Source organism: Dendropsophus ebraccatus, chromosome 1, assembly GCF_027789765.1.
Source record: "Dendropsophus ebraccatus isolate aDenEbr1 chromosome 1, aDenEbr1.pat, whole genome shotgun sequence".
In the NCBI taxonomy this organism is placed as follows: Eukaryota; Metazoa; Chordata; class Amphibia; order Anura; family Hylidae; genus Dendropsophus; species Dendropsophus ebraccatus.
The window spans coordinates 214,372,796-214,392,931 of NC_091454.1; the positions used below are offsets into that span (position 1 = coordinate 214,372,796).

At 47.3% G+C, this 20,136-nt stretch overlaps 1 protein-coding gene across 3 annotated transcripts; it reads left to right on the forward strand.

Moving 5' to 3' along the window:
• The first annotated feature begins 618 nt into the window (after positions 1-618).
• On the forward strand, positions 619-19,535 carry FBXW9 (F-box and WD repeat domain containing 9). 3 transcript variants are annotated; one of them, XM_069977990.1, is made up of 11 exons: positions 619-707; positions 11,761-12,212; positions 13,664-13,800; positions 14,001-14,129; positions 14,304-14,416; positions 14,815-14,906; positions 15,914-16,062; positions 16,392-16,505; positions 18,192-18,281; positions 18,617-18,682; positions 19,354-19,535. In XM_069977990.1, the coding sequence occupies exons 2-11, from the start codon at positions 11,807-11,809 to the stop codon at positions 19,426-19,428; spliced, it is 1,371 nt and encodes a 456-aa protein (XP_069834091.1). In that variant the 5' UTR covers positions 619-707; positions 11,761-11,806; the 3' UTR covers positions 19,429-19,535. The 3 variants fall into 3 exon arrangements, 2 of the variants coding, with proteins under 2 accessions (XP_069834091.1, XP_069834007.1); XM_069977906.1 differs by having other exon boundaries at positions 620-727; XR_011363968.1 differs by lacking the exon at positions 19,354-19,535 and having other exon boundaries at positions 620-727; positions 16,392-16,531.
• Positions 19,536-20,136: the final 601 nt, after the last annotated feature.

Here is a 20,136-nt window from a genome sequence, read left to right on the forward strand (position 1 = left end):
CACAGAGCGAAATTGGTTCTAAGTGGAGGCAGACTACAAGGCGGTAATATTGGCCAAAAATATATATAACAGAAGGGGAAAACAACCCCATAGATGTGACCAGAGCCCTAGAAACATAGTTACAGTGTTTGGCCCAATGTGCACCTGGAGTGGTCATCTTCAGGGCATGCTGGGAGTTGTAGTTGTGCAACAGTTGGAAACCACAGGGTGTGAATCACTGGTGATTTGGAGACTGTAAGTCAGGGATGGGGAAGCTTCGGCCCTCCAGCTGTTGCTAAACTACATTTTCCATCATGCCTGGACAGCCAAAGCTTTACCTTTAGCTGTCCAGGCATAATGGGAATTGTAGTTTAGCAACAGCTGGAGGGCCGAAGCTTCCCCATCCCTGCTGTAGACAGTAGAGATACATTAAATAGGTTCTGTTCATGTCTCAGTATACAGGCGCATCCCAGACAAAGGGAAATGATATTATTCCAATAAATTCCAATAAAGCGCTGTTCACAACTTTCACCAGCAGGGTGCGCTCTCTCCTAACCGCAGTCACTAATGGTCAACTTCTCAGGCCACGCCCTTCGCTCACTTATTGGTTCCCTGACTGTTTCCATGGTTACGGCTAGTCGCTTCCGTATCATTGTCCCGGCTTTTACCTGTGTCGCTGTGACGTCATCGATAGGCGCCGGAAGCATGGGCGGTGTCCAAGGAGACAGGTGTGTAGCATTACTAGATGGTGAGTAATATCAGGAACTGTATAAATGACGACCGTTACCCGGCACTGTACCCGCTCCGTGCTGTGTAGGCGGGTCGCGGGCTGTAGTTGCTGGGCATAGCTGTCTTCACGTTACTGTCTGCGAGCCTGTCATGTGATGATACAGCATGCAGTTCTTATTGTCTATAAGTCTCATATAATAATAGTAATAGATAGGGGGCGCTAAATACAAGGGAAAAAAGCGTTGCCTATAGCAACCAATCACAGAACAGCTTTGAATGAAACCTGCACTGTGATTGGCTGCTGCAAGCAACAGGTTTTACTTCTGACCAATCACAGCGCAGGTTTCGTTTTTCAAAAGCAGATTATGACATTAAAGCTGCGCTGTGATTGGTCGCTATTGGCAACCCAGATTTTTTTTAAATTTAAGTGATTTCTTTACTATATTTGTGCCAAGGTTTATGTATGGTAACAACTGTATAGCTGTCACAACCTGTAGGGGTTATTTTAGGTTTTTGCTTTTTTAACTCAGCAACCGAAGCACGGTGTAGCAGAGTCAGCTGGGTAACTAGTGACAAAGGCCGCTACCCCAAGTGTAATGTCTATTCTATTGTAAACATGCATCATATATACTTCAAGGGGAGGCTCTGTATCCATAATGCTTAATGCAGCAGTCCTAGCCACATGTAACTGCTGGAATCGGGGCTTGAGTATCCCTGCAGTTCCTGACTTAGCCATTGGTGACAGCAGAGGGGCCATTATCCATAAGGGGAGGCTCCGTATCCATAATGCTTAATGCAGCAGTCCTAGCCACATGTAACTGCTGGAATCGGGGCTTGAGTATCCCTGCAGTTCCTGACTTAGTCATTGGTGACAGCAGAGGGGCCATTATCCATAAGGGGAGGCTCTGTATCCATAATGCTTAATGCAGCAGTCCTAGCCACATGTAACTGCTGGAATCGGGGCTTGAGTATCCCTGGAGTTCCTGACTTAGCCATTGGTGACAGCAGAGGGGCCATTATCCATAAGGGGAGGCTCTGTATCCATAATGCTTAATGCAGCAGTCCTAGCCACATGTAACTGCTGGAATCGGGGCTTGAGTATCCCTGCAGTTCCTGACTTAGCCATTGGTGGCAGCACAGGGGCCATTTCGCTGTTACTCAGTTGTTAAAAAAAAATAAACAAAAAAAGATTTAAAGTGTCACTGTCGTTCAATTTTAGTTTTTTGAAGAAATCAATAGTACAGGTGATTTTAAGAAATTTTGTATTTGGGTTTATTAGCCGAAAAATGCGTTTTTATCATGAAAAAGCAGTTTGAAGCTCTCCCCCCTGTCTTCATTGTTCTCTATGGAGAGGGGAGGGGTGGAGGGAGATGAGGCACCAAAACAGGACAACAAATAGTTAATTTACAGCTACATCACCGGGCTATCTCCTCTAAGGTCAGCACTGACCTCTGAATACCGGCTTTCACTCAGGTCCCGCTGTGTAATCCTTGGTTCTCTGCTGGCGACTAATCTCCCTCCTCTCCCCTCTTCATAGAACAGACAGGGCCCGACTAATGTAAAAGAGTTGAAATTTCCTGATAATGAGCAGTGAATGAGAGAGGGGAGGGACCTAGGGGAAATGCTTTTTGAATGAAGATAATGGCACCTGGACTATTGATTTCTGCAAAAAAACAAAAAAATGAAACAACAGTGACACTTTAAGCATAACTAACAGCAGTGAATTTCACTTTTTGTCTGGAAGTTCGGCTATCCATGGCTATGAGCCACTGCGTGACGGAAATGCGCACAAACTCCGGTCTCCAGTGTAGGTTGTGTGCGGTTCGGTCATGGCGTGGTTCATGGACATGGATACCCGAGTTTCAAGACAAAGAGAAGAATTCCCTGCCGATCCGGCAGCGGCCACACTGAGAGGTAAACCTTAAAGGAGTATTCCACTCAGAGTGAACTTTTAATATGTTGCAGCCTTCTCAGCCAGTCACTGATTGGCTGAGCGGGCCCTCGCTGCCAGATGAGTCGGTCTCAGAAGTGGAGGTGGGATCATTCAGCCTGGGACCGAAGATGATGTATGTCGACAGAGGAAGCTTGAAAAGGTCATGTTCTATTTTCTAAGTATAAAGTAAATGGGGTTGCATAGTGAGTATGGCCGCCTGATATTGGTCACGCCCACATGTGAAGGCTCATCATGACTTTGGCAGACTTTGGTCCTGTCTCCTGTGTCACTGCCACAATCCTCTGTGCTTGCACATGCAGCCAGTGTTTCCAAGACATTGCAGTTGAACTGAGCATGTGTGACCGCCATGGTGGATGTCCTTAGGCTGCTCTATTGCGTAGCCCACCAGTCCTGCTCTCTATTCACATTAGGGTACTATTACACGGAACGATAATCGGCCGAATTGGCCCGATTCGGCCGATTATCGCTCCATGTAATAAATACAACATGTAATAAATACAACAATCAGCCGATGACAATGATCATCGGCTGATCGTTGATATAGGTTTGGACCTATTTTCATCGGGCGCCGACCGCGCACCGTAACGTGTAATAGCGGTGCGCGGCCGGCGACTGACAATATACATTACCTATCCACGTTCCAGGGCTGCTGCGGTCTTCTTCTCCCCGGGTCCTGCGCACTGTAGCTTCAGAGTGGCCTGTCAGTTGACAGGCCGCCCGGCCAATCACAGGCCGCGGCGGTCCCGGCCTGTGATTTCAGAGTGGTCAGGATTGGTTGATAAATAAAGTAAGAGATCAACAAATAAAAAAGAAAGAAATATCAACAGTCTATAAATATCTTGGACTGGAGAAAAAGATAGAGTTTAGCTCCCAAAAGAAATGGGAAGAAGAGTTAGGAGGAAATCAAAAACTAGATTGGTTAGTGATATATAAAAATATAAGGAGAGTGTCAAAAGCAGGGAATCATAGGTTAATTCAATACAACATTGTGCATCGTCTGTACTACACCCCGTTGTTTCTTTGTAAAATTGGGAAATATACTCATGATAAATGTCCTAGATGTGGGGAGGAAAGAACGGATTTCATTCACTTACTATGGTCCTGCAATGAGCTTTTTTTTTTTTTTTAATTGTATTTTTATTAAAGTTTTGTTTTTCGTTTTTTTTTTCTTTTCTAGCATAAAAGCAGATAGAGAAAGATAAGAAACAGGAACATAATACCAAAAGTTAAGGCAGTCCAACGGAGAGCACGGATCGCAGCCGCGACTACTGACATATCACCACATAAAGCTTAATACAAGTAGATATAGGGAACTTCACTCATCCTAGCAGCAGTAATCATAGGCAACATCCCATGTTGCTGTATAAACAACAAAAAAAATGGGGTAGGGGGGGACAAACAAAGACTAGACAAGACAAACACGAGGAGGGGGGGGAGTACGACAGAGGGGAATCAGGAACGGAGGGGGGATAGTCTTCTGATTGTTAAGGCTGATGTCTCCGGGGCGGTGGTGGATGGGTAATATTTCTCTCTTCCCAGTATACCTCCCATAGGCGCCAGACCTTTTTAAAGTGGTCCATTTTGTTATCAAGCATAGCCGTCAGCTGTTCCATGTTTCTCACATCTAGAATGCGTGCGCAAAGGTCCTCCCTAGTCGGAGGGGCAGTGCGTTTCCAATATTTTGCAATTAAACATCTGGCAGCTGTGAGGACATGGAGCAGGAGTTTTAAGGTAGTACGACCAACTTTAAGCGTGGTTACATTAAACAGGTAAAAGACTGGATCTAACGGGATATCCAGTCCCGAGATCTCACTAAGTAATCCCTTGACCATCGTCCAGTAGGGGGTAATAGACGGACAGGCCCAGTAAATGTGTGGAAGAGAGCCCGGAGATCGTTGGCACCTCCAACATATGTTGGGAATTGTTGGGTTCATGGCATGCAAAATTTCTGGAGTATAATACCAGAAGTACATTATTTTATATTGGTTCTCTTTATATGTGACACATATAGACGTTTTAGCCGCCCTGTCCCAGATTATCCCCCACACATTCGAGGGTAGCTGTCGTCCAAAAAGATTTTCCCATTTATCCATATAGGGATACCTCACTTCGGTATCCGGTAAGGGTTGTTTAAGAATTCTATATATGTCAGAGATAAGGCCCTTGGTAGACACACCTGCCCTACAAAGTCTCTCAAAATCTGTTGGGAGTGATACCGTAGCAGAAGAGAATAATGACAACATGTAATGTTTTATCTGAAGGTATTGGTACTGGGCTGCAAGAGGGAGGTTAAAATCAGACGAAAGACTCACAAAGGATCGCAAGGTGCGGTCTGCCGGATTCACAATGTCTGCAAATCGGAATAGCTCGTTAGCGTACCAATGCTTTGTCAGTCCACTGGTGAGGCTGTCCGGGAATTTCGGATGGAATAGGAATGAGGTCATTGGGGAGTGTTGGGAGGTTAGGGGAAACTTGCGCATGCAGGTATTCCAGATCCGTTTAGTGTGGGCGATCGGGCCCAAGACAGGGCCTGAAAGGGTGGTGTCTGAGGTAGCCCACAGAAAGGAGTTGGGATGAGTGGGAGCTAGCCAAAGTTTCTCAATGATCATCCACTTTGAGTAAGCTCGCAGTGCGGACCAGGCTGGAATATGGCGCAAGTGTGCTGCCCAGTAATAGCAGAGTATATCCGGAAGGGCTAACCCCCCGAAAGATTTGGGCGCCAACAGTATAGTTTTGGCCACTCTGTGCCGTCTACGAGCCCAAACAAAGCGGAGTATGGCTGCTTGCAATGATTTAAGCGCAGTAAGAGGGACCTGGATTGGCAAAGTCTCAAAGTAGTAATTGAGTTTGGGTAGCAGTGTCATCTTAACTGCTGCTATTCTTCCTAGTAGCGAGAGAGGTAGCGTGTGCCATCTATCCAACAAGGTTCGTATGTCAGAGAAGAGTTTGGGAAAGTTGTGCGTGTATAGCGAGGAGTAGGAATTGGAGATCTGTATTCCTAGATATTTGAGGGAGTGTTCCTTCCAATTATATTTGTAATTGGATTTCAGGTTGGTCAACAAGGGTTCCGGCAAGTTAATGGGCAGGGCTTCTGTTTTAAGGGTGTTGACTTTGTACCCTGAGAGATGGCCAAAGCGGGTCAAAAGAGTATGTAGATTGGGCAGAGAGATGTGCGGTTGAGTGATCGACAGTAGGACATCATCCGCAAACAAGGAGAGCTTAAAGTCAACTCCCCTGATTTGAATACCATGGATATCCGGGTGGTGACGTATCGCTGCCGCCAGGGGTTCAATACATAGGACAAATATCAGGGGTGAGAGTGGGCAACCTTGTCTTGTGCCATTATGTATCGGGAAGGAGGCGGATAGTGCATGGGGGAGCTTAATTGCTGCAGATGGAGAAGTATACAGGCCCCTGATCGCTGTGAGGAAGGCCCCCCCTATACCAAACGTTTCCAACACTCTAAGCATGAAGGACCACCCCAGGCGATCAAAGGCCTTTTCTGCGTCAAGGCTCAATAACAGGGCCGATCCCTTCTCCTGGTTCACTGCATCTACTAGGTTGATCACCCGTCTAGTGTTGTCTCCCCCCTGCCGGCAGGTCACGAAGCCCACTTGATCCTTGTCAATGAGTTGGGGAAGCCACAGAGATAATCGCGTGGCAAGGATCTTAGTGTACAATTTCAAATCAGCGTTAAGGAGCGCAATAGGGCGGTAGCTACCGCAGCTTAGAGGGTCTTTCCCTGGCTTGGGGATCAGTGTGATAAAAGCATGGGACATAGATGTGGGGATAGGTTCTCCCTGGAGGAACTTATTAAACACTGTTAGGAGGTGGGGGATGAGGATGGGGGCAAAAGATTTGTAATAAAGGTAGGTCAGCCCGTCAGGTCCCGGGGATTTACCGTTGGGCAGGTTTTTCAAAATTTCTCCTAATTCCTCGGCTGTAATTTCTGAGTTTAATGTCTCATGGGCTTCTGTAGGCAGGGTGGGGAGCTTACAGTCTGATAGAAAAGCGTCAATTAGCTGTGTACGATCAGTCGGGGACTGCGGTAAGGCGTCCGGGAGAGTGTAGAGATGGGCAAAGTATTCCCTGAAGGCTTCTGTTATAGCAGAGGGGTCATGGAGAAGAGAACCATTTTGCCCTCTAATGATATGTGGCGTTCGCTGCTCAGCATCGTCCCTTAATTGTTTAGCTAAGAGAGTGTGGGCTTTATTGCCTCTTTCATAGTACCTCTGCTTCGTATACATGAGAAGTTTTTCAACTTTATGCAGGGCTAGGTTTTTTATCTTGGCTCTAACACTCATCACCTTCCGCAGCAGTGCCACCGAAGGGGAGGCAACCAATCTAGCTTCTAGAGATCGCAGCTGAGCAGTAAACTTATCCATCATATGGTTCCTATCTTTTTTTAATTTAGTACTCAGGGAAATACAGTGGCCTCTCATCACCGCCTTGTGGGCTTCCCAAAGCGTTACCGGGGACCCCACCGAGCCTGTATTAATGGTGAAATATTCCGTCAAGGAAGTAGTTAGGCTATCCTTCAGATGAGGAGTTTTTAGGAGTGTTTCATTAAGACGCCAATGACACGTCTTAGTGAACATGGCAGAGTCTTTGAGATCTAAAATCACCGGCGCGTGATCCGACCATGTGATGAGACCCATGTGGGCATCTTTCATAATCCGCACCGCTGGGACATTTCCAAAGAAATAATCTATGCGTGTGAATGTCCCATGTGGCGAGGAGTAGAAAGAATAAGACTTGTCCGAGGGATGGTTAATCCTCCACAAGTCGTATAGGGAGAATTTGCGAATCACCTTGCGAAACTCTCTGGCCAAGGTAATTACCGCGGGCGGGGTTTGCGTATTAGTCGGAGAGAAACGGTCAGTGCGTTCAGAGAAAATGGCATTAAAGTCGCCTCCAAGAACAAGGGTGGAGGGGGGTAGCCGGGAGAGTTTGAGTAGTAGTCTATTTAGGAATCGTATCTGGTGGGAGTTGGGGACATACATGTTACAGAGAGTTATAGGCAGGCCTCTATAGGTACCTTGAAGAATAATATATCTACCTCCAGCATCTAATGTCGAGGACTGAACCTGAATGGGGCATGTACGAGAGATGAGGATGGCCACTCCCGCTCGCTTGCGATCACAGGGGGCCGAATATGAGGTCGGATATCGGTGCTTAGCAAAATTAAAATTCCCGGAAGTATCAAAGTGGGTTTCTTGGAGAAACACTATCTCCGCCCCAGTTTTAGTGAATTCCGTCAGAGCGAGTTTGCGTTTGGCATTAGAATGGAGGCCATGGACATTTAAAGACATTAATCTCACCATCATTAAGTATCCCAATAGGTTAAGCACTAAAGAGGTAATGTGTAGATCTACTCACCAGCTCCACGGAATATGAACAGTCTAGTAGGTGAGATGGGTCACACAAGGGGAGAAGAAGCACAGAAGACAACACAGATAGACAAGACAACGAAAGAGGGAGGATAGGATAAAAACAATGTGATAAAACAATCCAAACAAGATATAAATAGTCAATACCAAGTGACACCCGGAATGTCGTACAAGACACCCCAGGAAACCTTGGGTTGGGGTAGTCGTGCAATAGTAGACAATTAGGTCCTCCTTTAAGGGGGGCCCTGTGTCTCCGTCCACCCAGCAGGCTGGGAGGGAGGAGAGTAGGGGAGCCCGATATCAACCCCAACTGGTGTGGAGGCGTACCAGCCCAATGGGGGTCAGGGTAATCAGTTACAACAGAAAACAATTATTAGAACAGTCAGAGAGCTCTGTATGCTCAACCGCCCTTAGGCTTATAACCTAGATCATGGCACAGAGAAGCTGCGCCAGGTACCAAACTTAAACCAGTCCCGCTTAAGTCCACGTAGCACGTTATGTGCGCCGCATTGTTAGAGGACCCCTCTTCTAATTATTCTTTAGCGGTGCGATCATCCGGTGAGGGGACAAGAGGGAGAATTAGTTAAAAGGGCAAAGGTGAAAGGGGGGTAGTAAGGAAGGAGGGAAAGAGGGGGGGGGGGGGGGGGGGGGGAGGGGGGGGGGGGGGGGGGGGGGGGGGAGAAAGGGGACCATAGGGAAGTGCTGTTCAACTCAGGGATTCCTAGCTCGTCCCATGGAGGGGGAGCGAAAGTTCCATCAAGGCCCATGCGTAATGGGTTGGGAGGTATTCAAGTCAGGTTGGGGAGGATCCAGCTGAACCTCTAGGAGGGGGATGTTTCCTCTTCTGGGAGTCCCCATGAAGCCGTTCTGTTGGGAGAATCCGCGGGGGTAGGGGGAGTTCCCAATCGGTGATATCTGGGTGTGGGATATCCAGGATAGCACAGAAATCATCCATATCAGCGTGTGTGGATAGCGTAGCTACTTGGCCGTTCTTTCGGGCGATCAGAGCAAAAGGAAATCCCCACCTGTAAGGGATGTTGTGATCTTTTAGTGTACTCAGCAGCGGTTTCAGGTGGCGTCTTTTTTGTAAGGTCAGCCAGGAGAGGTCCGCAAAGAGTTGAACTGGGGTGCCATTGTAGGCCACATTATCAGCTCGTCTGGCTGCAGACATAACGAGCTCTTTGGTAGTGAAGTCAGTCACGCAGCAAATGACATCTCGGGGTTGTGTACCAGGACCCCTTGGCCGCAAGGCGCGATGTGCTCTGTCCAATTGTAGTGGAGTGTCGGCTGGGCGCTCAAGTATAGAATTAAACAGTGACTGGAGGACCGCTTTAAGATCCTCTGAGGGGTCTTCTGGGAGACCCCGCACTCGAATGTTATGTCTCCGGCCCCTATTATCCAGGTCTTCCAGGTGCCTGGTAGTCTCTTGAAGGTGTTTGGTAGTCAAAACGGTATGTTTTTGGGAGACAGAGAAATGCTTTCTGAGATCAATATGGTCTTGTTCCAATGAGTCCACCCTATCAGTCACTTGTTTAAGGTCTTTACGGAGGTGAGCGATTTCCGCTCGGCATGTTTCTTTTACCTCTGATACTAGTGTCTGAAAGTCTGCTTTAGTAGGGAGGGCTTGAAGTAGTGTATGCCATTCTGGTGGGTTTTGGAGCGCAGCGGTTTGGTCAGCCGTGTCCTCCACTATTGATTCTGTAGAAGAGCGCCAGTTTTTCCGTTGGGCTAATAAAGTTGGGGTGGCCTCATAGTCCTCGTCCCGGGAAGAATGCCACTCCGCCAATCCCTGTGATGGTCTTACGGGGCCCTTTTTTGCGGAAGAAGTGGAACGAGTACTTTTAAAAGGCATAGTGGTTTCCTGAGTATTCAAGTCTGCTAAATGGGAAGCGCCTGCTGTAGTGTAAAGTAATGGGGTGGGATGGTTCCCTTGGCAGAGGGGGGGTGGGGTAGCAATCAGTCTCTGCGGGGATTGGGGTGTCTGTATAATAGGGAAAAATTGGCGCAGAGTCCTCTGTATGAGTTGAGGAGGAGTAATGCCAGTTACCTTGGTTCCAGCAGAGTCCTTGTCCCTAAGAGAGGGTTCAGAGTGGGGATCTGATGGCTCCAGCCCTCTGTATATTTTCCCTCTGGTGGATTGGGGCTGTGGCAGCACTCTTCAGTGCTATAGCGTTGTAGTCTCTGCAGTAGCTTATAGAGGCCCAGAGATAGTAGGAGCCGGGGCCCGTTGTTAGGTCCCAGGCGCCGGTCTTTATATGCTGCGTCTCCGCCGGGGACCGCAAGATGGCGGCGGTCACGTGGGACGGAGTGGGGGGGATCGTTGCTTTAGGCCCGCGTGGAGCGCCCGGAGTCTGCCAGGGAGAAGAACCCGCTCGGGTAGGAGCTGTAGGTACCGGAGGGGTCTCCCCACCACGTGGAGCTCGGGTAAGTGCGCTCCGAGGCGGCTTCTCAATGCCGTATACAGCACCTCACAGGCTCCCGCGCGGCTAAGATGGCGGGGGTCACGTGGAGTCCGCGGAGCGGGGACTCAGCCGCGTCCGGGTGGCAGGAGCCGCAATAGGTGGGTGCAAAGGTAGCACTGTACCCTCCGGTCTGTCGCTGGGGGTTGTGAGCGCAGCGGTGCTCAGATCTGGGAAAGTGCTCACCCGGTCTTCTCGCCCAAGATGGCGCTGAGGGCTCTGTGCGCGCGGGGCTGCCGGTCAGTGTCCTCTCCTCCGCTTCGTCCCGGGGTTCGGAAGCCTCAATACCGCTGCCCGGCGATCTCTGAGGCCTTGGGAAGAGGTCAGCAAGCAGGGGGACGGCTATAAGTGGGTTTTTGCTAATGTAGCAGGCGGCTAGTGAGCGGAGCTCCTTGTTCAAGCGGCCATCTTCCCCAGCGGCTAGCCACGCCTCGCAATGAGCTTTTTAATTTCTGGTCTCAAGTTTATGGTAAAATAGAGGAGAGGATTGGATTTTGTATCCCTAGAGTGAGTTATCTGGCAGTACTGGGTGATACATCAGCGATTAAAACTTCTAAAGAAAATATCAATATTATAATAAGATGGTTGTTCTATGCCAAGTTGGTGATGGTCCGAAGATGGATCTCTAGGGAGACCCCTAGTGTGATGGATTGGGAGAGATCTGTATTAATATATGAACGGTTTTGGCAGTAAATTTGAGTAAAGAGTGTTGACTGGAGGATGGTTAAGTTTTTTTTTTGTTTTTTTTTTAGTTTGTTTGAAGACCAGTGGATGGGGAGGACGGGGGGGGGGGGGGGGATAAAGGAGGTTGTAACTTTGTCTCATTTATTTTCTTTTCCTTTCGCTGCCTTCCCTTCTTTATAAAACAAATCTTCAAAGAAAAATGATAAAGCACTGAAGCTACAGTGCGCAGGACCCGGGGAGAAGAAGACCGCAGCAGCAGCAGCAGCAGCCCTGGAACGTGGATAGGTAATGTATGTAGTTAAGCAAGGGCTGCAAGGACATCGGTAATGATGTCCCTGCAGCCCTTGTTTAACGATTATCGGGCCGTGTAATAGGTCCAGTAAACGAGCGACGATCTAGCAGATCGCTGCTCGTTTACAGGTATTATCAGGCCCCCATCAGCCCGTGTAATACCAACCTTAGAATCTGGCATTAGGGTTGTTACAGATACTTCCTCTTCTTTTGCACCTTATGGGTGAATGGTGCCCTGACATCTTCCCCGTTTTTACCTTTTTTTTTGGTGTAGATGCAGAGATAGTCGCTGAAGGTTCTCGCCTTCTCTCATAGTCAACATGGCAAGTGCCCAGGAGGCGGAGTCTGAAAATGACTCTGATGGTGGAAACGCTGACGCCTTAGAAAGAGAAGCAGAGGATTATGTGTCAAGGGTCCTTAGCACTGTGTCCCTACAAGCCAGCCGACCACCGCACTCGCTGCCTATGGAGGCTCAGGGTGGGATCCAATATGGCGGCTTGGATTTGAAGAAATCTCCAGTATCCGGGGAGGATGGAGAAGTGTCTTCGCCGCTGTTACTTCTTCCTCTTGAGCTTATCTTGCACATACTGACATATCTGGATGCACGTTTCATCCTCACTGTGCTGCCATTGGTGTGCCGCACCTTCAGGGATATTGTGTCAGAGAAAGTGACCTGGAGGGTGAGGGTCCAGAAGAAGGTCAGGAACAACTTCCCAGTGGTGGAACGTGAGTTATACTAAAAACCCTGCTATACATTCACCTCTTCCCCTAATACACAGATATTAGGGCACGCAGACCCCTCCTCATCCTTATACACAGACATCAGGACACACAGACCTCTCCTCATCCTAATACACGGACCCCTCCTCATCCTAATACACGGACCCCTCCTCATCCTAATACACAGACCCCTCCTCATCCTAATACACAGACCCCTCCTCATCCTGATACACAGACCCCTCCTCATCCTAATACATGGACCCCTCCTCATCCTAATACACGGACCCCTCCTCATCCTAATACACGGACCCCTCCTCATCCTAATACACAGACCTCTTCTCATCCTAATACACATACCCCTCCTCATCCTAATACACAGACCTCTTCTCATCCTAATACACAGACCTCTCCTCATCCTAATACACGGACCCCTCCTCATCCTAATACACAGACCCCTCCTCATCCTAATACACGGACCCCTCCTCATCCTAATACACATACCCCTCCTCATCCTAATACACGGACCCCTCCTCATCCTAATACACGGACCCCTCCTCATCCTAATACACGGACCCCTCCTCATCCTAATACACAGACCTCTTCTCATCCTAATACACATACCCCTCCTCATCCTAATACACAGACCTCTTCTCATCCTAATACACAGACCTCTCCTCATCCTAATACACGGACCCCTCCTCATCCTAATACACAGACCCCTCCTCATCCTAATACACGGACCTCTCCTCATCCTAATACACGGACCCCTCCTCATCCTAATACACGGACCTCTCCTCATCCTAATACACGGACCCCTCCTCATCCTAATACACAGACCTCTCCTCATCCTAATACACAGACCCCTCCTCATCCTAATACACAGACCTCTCCTCATCCTAATACACAGACCCCTCCTCATCCTAATACACAGACCTCTCCTCATCCTAATACACAGACCTCTCCTCATCCTAATACACAGACCCCTCCTCATCCTAATTCACAGACCTCTTCTCATCCTAATACACAGACCTCTCCTCATCCTAATACACAGACCCCTCCTCATCCTAATACACAGACCCCTCCTCATCCTAATACACGGACCCCTCCTCATCCTAATACACGGACCCCTCCTCATCCTAATACACAGACCTCTTCTCATCCTAATACACATACCCCTCCTCATCCTAATTCACAGACCTCTTCTCATCCTAATACACAGACCTCTCCTCATCCTAATACACGGACCCCTCCTCATCCTAATACACGGACCCCTCCTCATCCTAATACACGGACCCCTCCTCATCCTAATACACAGACCTCTCCTCATCCTAATACACAGACCCCTCCTCATCCTAATACACAGACCTCTCCTCATCCTAATACACAGACCCCTCCTCATCCTAATTCACAGACCTCTCCCCAGGTTTGGTCTCACCCTCCTCGCCTTCTTTTCACAGAGCAGAACTTTGATTGGCCGTCTGCCTGTATAGAGTTGGAGGAGCAGCTCTCTCATTGGTCAGATAATGGGAGGACAGAACATTTCTCGCTGGCTGATGGTCATTACGCCTCCGTAGATGCGGTTCTCCTGTTACAGGTGTGTTATTTATACGTATATCTATATACAGTATGTGTTATATACGACTGTGTTCACATTTATCTGTAGCTGCTTTCTACTCCACAATTATTTTTATAAGCAAAAGGATGTACTATTAATCCAGTGCTGTACATGGACTCTTATCGATACCTACCCTTCCTATAAGTAACAATGACCAGATGTTGCATCTCTATACCCAGGGAGGATCTTTATGCGTGTCTGGGTCACGGGATAGGAACGTCTGCCTGTGGAATCTAAGAAATCTGGGAAAAGACAAAGAGAAAGTCTTAGTGAAGCCCTTGGGGACAGACAAGACTGGTACCCATAAGGTAAGGGTGCTACAGTACCCTCCTCTTACACCAGGGGGCACACCAGGATCATATACTATAGATGTTAGCTCATTCATTCTGGCATAGTAGATGGTGTGGGGCCGTCACTACTAATAGGTGAGTTAGTTATACATAGTTGTTATGCCACTATAATGTATATGATATTGCTCACAGGGCTGGGCCTGGTCATTGGCGTCCTGTGAGGATCGCGTGTGCTCCGGGTCCTGGGACAGCACTATGAAGATCTGGGATATTGGAGCTGAAGGTCAGCTGGTTCAGGATATCAGGTAAGATACATATTAGGCAGCCGTCTCTCCTGACCCCTCCATACACATGCATACTCACCTCAGCCACATGTGCATAAGGTCTACGATAAGGGAAAGGAAAGAAAGACTCTGTCAGACTCCACTCTGGTATGGTGAAGTCTAACTGCAGAGTTCCTCTTTCCCCAGACATCTGCCATGCGCTTTCCATGGTCAGCTGACCATATATATGGACGTAGATCTCTGGAGAGAGCAGAGTCATCATGGGGGCAGGGAAGTTATGGACCTCCCGTCCATTGTTCTCAGGAATAATACTCCAGTCAGAATCTCCCCAGCCTGACACTGCTGATAACAGGGAACAATATGCTGCATACACAGTAATATGTCAGAACCAGAGTGATTTCATCTTAATCTCCATGCAGGGGGAGAGCCGCTATCCTTTGCCTGGCCTATCTGCCTGACATCTTAGTAGCGGGATCCTACGACAAGCGAGTGAGTGTGTATGACCCAAGAGGTGAGACTGTGCCTGCGGGAAAGCTACAGTATTGGTTCAGGAATCGACCGTTGCTGTATTGCCTGTTGATGGGGCAGTATGTAATGTAATAAATGTGATATATCTGATAGAAGACATGCTGTTATCTGGTAGATGCTCCTTTCATATCTTGCTACAGTCTACAGTACACCAGCTTGTAGTCTGTTACTTGCAGTACCACATCTAGGAGAAAAGATTTTTTTTTTATTCCGGCTCGCGCTGCAGGGGGAGAGATGGGAACTAGTAATCTGGATGGTGTCAGGGCCATAACTAGTCATGGCTCTCTGCCTGTTAGTGTGCTCTGCGGGGATGACTGGCTCTCTGCCTGGAAAACTGGGATACAGCCATAGCCATAGGCTGTATCCCAGTTTTACAGGTTGTCCTCTGGCTGTATCCACCCTCTCCACGGAGGTGGAAGACAGCGGGAATCATTGCCGAGAGTTCAGGTTCGTACCATCCCTACTCCAGAGCAGGAGAGGTTTTCTATGGGGATTTGCTGCTGCTCTGGACAGTTCCTGACATGGACAGAGGTGGTAGTAGAGAGCACTGTGTCAGACTGGAGAGAATACACCAAATACAACCAAAACCAGGAGTGGATTGGAAACATAGAAGGCTAACAGAGGTACCCCAGCGAAAATCGTTTTCTTTCTAATCAACTGGTGTCAGAGGTTTTCTATGTGCATTTGCTGCTGCTCTGGACATTTCCTGACATGGACAGAGGTGGCAGCAGAGAGCACTGTGTCAGACTGGGAAGAATACACCACTTCCTGCAGGGCATACAGCAGCTGATAGAAGTAAAGTACAAATCTATATAGCTCCCACACCAGTTGATTTGAATTTTTTTTGCCAGAGTTTCCCTTCAAGTAGTAATACAGCAGAGCCCCCCCTTTTTAAGAGCATCTTATTGGAAGTACTAACACCATATAGTCGTTGCAAGTTTGTAGTACTATATACAGGTACAGTAACTATTTTACCAATTCCATTTTCAGCTTCGTCACCTTTGATTAAGTCTCGCAAGATACATTCCAGTCCAGTGTTGTCTCTTGTCGCCGATGACCGTCACATTGTATCTGGTAGCGAGGACAGAACCTTGGTTGTGTTTGATCGCAGGGTTAATGCAGTCTCACAGAGAATACAGGTAGGCTTACCATTCTATAAAGTACATGGTCTTTAGAACTCCCCTCCCCACAGGATAGAAGTGGCTGTTAGATGTGGGGTCCATCTCTGGGGCCTGTACCTATCTTCTGTGGAGGAAAGACAGTACTCCATTCATTCCTCCAGCACCAGATCTGTTAATGGTGCCAGATGATTATTTACTCCTATGATGATTGTCCTATCTAGGGACATGTGAAAGGTTTTTATCGGTCGGGGGACAAGTGTTCAGTAGAACAAACTGGGAGAGCAGCAACCAGGACCAGTGATGTACAGATGCTGGAAAGCTTTATTATATGTCTTTTCTCCCCCCAGCTGGATAACTACCTCTTCTGCATGTCCTATGAAGCTCCTCAGCTGTGGGCTGGAGACAACCAAGGCCTTATCCACGTGTACGGGAGCCACGAAGGAACATTCCAGCACCTGCGGGTACTGGAAATTACAGTGTGCTATCGGTACATTTTGGATGCAAATCATAGTGCCATCCGTGTACAGTGTGGTAGATGTGTCCCCTGTCAGGATATTACCAGGATTAGTAACATGCCAATAACACCTAAATATTACTGTCACCTGTGCCTGTACTGAGGGAGATCTGTTAACTGGGTCTGGGATTTGAGCAGTAATGGAAGTGAGTGATGTATCTATCATATTCCTGCATCATGGCCCATTCTGCATCTTACTGTTTATATATATATATATATATATATAATATATATATAAAATTATTATTATTATTTTTTTTCAGAAATCAATAGTACAGGCAACTTTAAGAAACTTTTTGTAATTAGGTTTATTAGCCGAAAAATGCATTTTTATTATGAAGCTTTCCCCCGTCTTCATAGTTGTCTATGGAGAGGGGAGGGGTGAAGGGAGATGAGACACAAAAACAGGACAACAAAGAGTTCATTTACAGCTACATCACCTGGCTATCTCCTCTGAAGTCAGCACTGACCTCTCTGACCTTTGAATACCGGGTTTCATACAGCTCCCACTGTGTAATCCTTTGTTCTCTGCTCTCTGCTGGTGACTAATCTCCCCTCTCTCCATAGATTACACAGGGCTCGACTTATGTAAAAGAGTCGAGATTTCCTGATAATGAGCAGTGAATGAGAGAGCGGAGGGGGGGGGGGGGGGGGCTGGGGAAAGTCTTTTTGAATGCAAATAATGGTATATTTGCCTAATAAACCCAATTACAAAGTTAAAATTGCCTGGACTATTGACAGTGACACTTTAAGGGTTTGTACAGGATTAGATAAAACATGGTTGTCGATTGTTCCAGAAACTGCATCACAGCTATTCACATGTTTGGTATGAATGCAGCCATGGTTTTCTCACCCTGAATGACCCCTTTTTTTTAGCATGTACAAGAATCCTAAATCTAACCAAAGGAAGAAAACATTGCACAACACCCGTAGGTGGGTGTATGTCATAATCCGATTAGACTAATATCTGTATACTAGAGTTGGGGTGTTATGTAGTGTAGCATTGATTTGTTGTATGTGTAGTAGGGTCATCCATAGCAGTGTTCAGTGGTCATGTTGGGAGGATTTCCTTGGTATAACTATATCCAGTCCATCAGGTATCGCCATGTGTGTCCTGTACGGGATATCCCCACGTCATCACCTGTTGGGGGGGGACTGGAGGGCCAGAGTTAGGTAAAAAACAATCTCTAGGGTTATATATTATATCCGGTGGACAGCATGCTCTGACGCTGTCTTCTTTGTCCTCACACCTTGTTCCCTATGTTATGTCCTCCTGTCCCCATGGGTATGCTCTTCACCTGACCATGTCCATGCATCCTCTCTATGTCATCTATTTCTTTCTTCTATGATCCTTTCCCTTATTTTTCTTCCCTTTCTTATTCATTTCCTTCCTGTTTACATATATCTCCTCATACCCTTCCTTTTACTTGATGACCCTCCTCCTCCTCTTCTTCATTACACTTCTCTCTCTTCTCATCCTACCCCTATCTTCTCTCCCATTGTCTTCCCCTCTTTCTCTTCTCCCTTCTCTTAACATCCACTTCATTCTTCATTTCTTCATTGTATCATTTTCTGTCCTTCATTGTGTTCCCCTGCATCCTCTTTGACCCCCCCCCCCCCCCCCTCCGTTCAGTGTTTCGATGTAGGACATGCATCCCAGGTCACTGGTATCTGGCATTCAGCTGGTGCGCTCTACACAACATCCACAGATAAAACTATGAAGGTAAGCATATACGTGTTTGGTGTGTTCTGTATCAGGTTGTGTTCACATCACATTTTGAGCCTTCGTTTGGTATATAGACCGGAGATATATGGCAATCCTATCCATTGGGCCGTTGTATGTCATTATACCATATTTTTGTAGATTCATCTAGTGTAATAGTCTTTGCTATTCCGTACAGTAAAACAGTTTATAGCACAAGGTTAATGTGGAGGCCTATAGGTGACGCCATTAGAGTCAGATAAGTCTTTTATCCTGCTTACATGTATATCTCTGACGTTGGTTCTGTATATAGAGTAGATCACAGATGATATCCTGACGCTGTTTTCTGTTTCCAGGTTCACATTCCTACTGATCCGCCCAGGACGCTCCGCACACACACACACAGCAGCGTAGTCAATGGGGTAAGGCCGTCACGTTGGAAGGATAAGGCTACGGTTCTATGTCAACATTTGGCAAATCACAGTAATATTCCAGCGTAACCATAACTGACACATGAGGGGGAAGCTACAAGACTTCTGGTATTTTTAATTATGTTCACCAGTGACTTTTTCCTTTGTAGAGAATCATTAAGGTCGTGTTTATGCTGCCATTTTACCTTAGGAAAGAGAGCTAAATGAGCCATAGTTGTTAAGGCATTACTAATATTGAAAACACTTTAGCATGTCATAGAGACACGTCAAACGGAGTCTGGGTGTTCAGACCAATCGCTAGAACAGCAGGGAGAAGCTCATGGCTAAGTTCTTCTCTCTTCTGTCTCTCTCCTCGGCGCAGAAAACTGACTTCATAGACTTTCTGTAAACTCCTGTCCTGCAGCAAGGAGAGCAACAGCGAGAGAAGAACTTAGCTGAGTGATTCTCTCTGCTCGTTGGTTCTGAACACCCAGATCACGACCAACATAAACTTTGGACATGTTATATAACATGTTTAATAACATTTTGTTTCATAAATTTTATTCTGTTGCTGATTTTTTTGGGGTTTCTTGGTTAGCCTGTGTGTATACACCTCCCTGTAATTGAGACGTCTCTGGCTGCTCTATGGGTCTCCCTTATATCCATCTTTCTGCTTCCCTCAGGTCAGCGTGGCTGGACGTACAGTGGCTGCAGCCTCTGGTGGACAGATGGTGGAGATATGGAGGTTTCCTGAGTAACACTTATCACCATCAGTCACTACTTGGCCTTGCAAGAAGAAGAAATATTGAATAATATGAGGTGACCAACGTCAAAACTATTAAACATATCCATGGTGCAAGGCTGACATCTCTGGTGCTCCTCCTTCCAGAGTCTTTTCTTATTTGAGTTTCCAAGATGTGATGGGGTGTCTGAGATGTCCACAAACAGCAACGTACATAGAGGAGAGGGGAAACCATGGTAGAAATGAAAATGGGGTCAGCTTGTGGTGCATGGTCACCCAAGAGGTCTGCTGCTTTCCTCTACACCCTATACTGACCCTAGCACTACTTCCCTACATCAGTGTTTGTGAACAGCATGGTGACACGGAGTAGAGAGTGCTGTTCTCACCACCCAAAAGAAGAGAGGATGGGAACAACAAGCAGGGCTGTGGAGTCGCACCGACTCCCAACTCCAATGGCCATTTAGACACTAGGAGAGTTATTTATCACACTGGTGTAAAGTAGAACTGGCTCCCCAGTCCCGGCATGATATTAATACATCATACCGTGTGGCGAAACAAGGATGGACCTTCCGTGCTAACAGTGCAAGATATTGTTATATAGAGGGGTCAGCCGTAGTGCTATAGAGGGGTCACACATAGTGATATAGAGGGGTCAGCCGTAGTGCTATAGAGGGGTCAGCCGTAGTGCTATAGAGGGGTCACACATAGTGATATAGAGGGGTCA

Bases quoted from the DNA above. Each gene is read 5' to 3' on its own strand.
- FBXW9 (XM_069977990.1), top strand. From the start codon at position 11,807: ATGGCAAGTGCCCAGGAGGCGGAGTCTGAAAATGACTCTGATGGTGGA. The intron at 13,801-14,000 runs GTGTGTTATTTA...CTCTATACCCAG, and splicing joins ATGCGGTTCTCCTGTTACAG to GGAGGATCTTTATGCGTGTC. The intron at 14,907-15,913 runs GTGAGACTGTGC...TTCCATTTTCAG, and splicing joins GAGTGTGTATGACCCAAGAG to CTTCGTCACCTTTGATTAAG.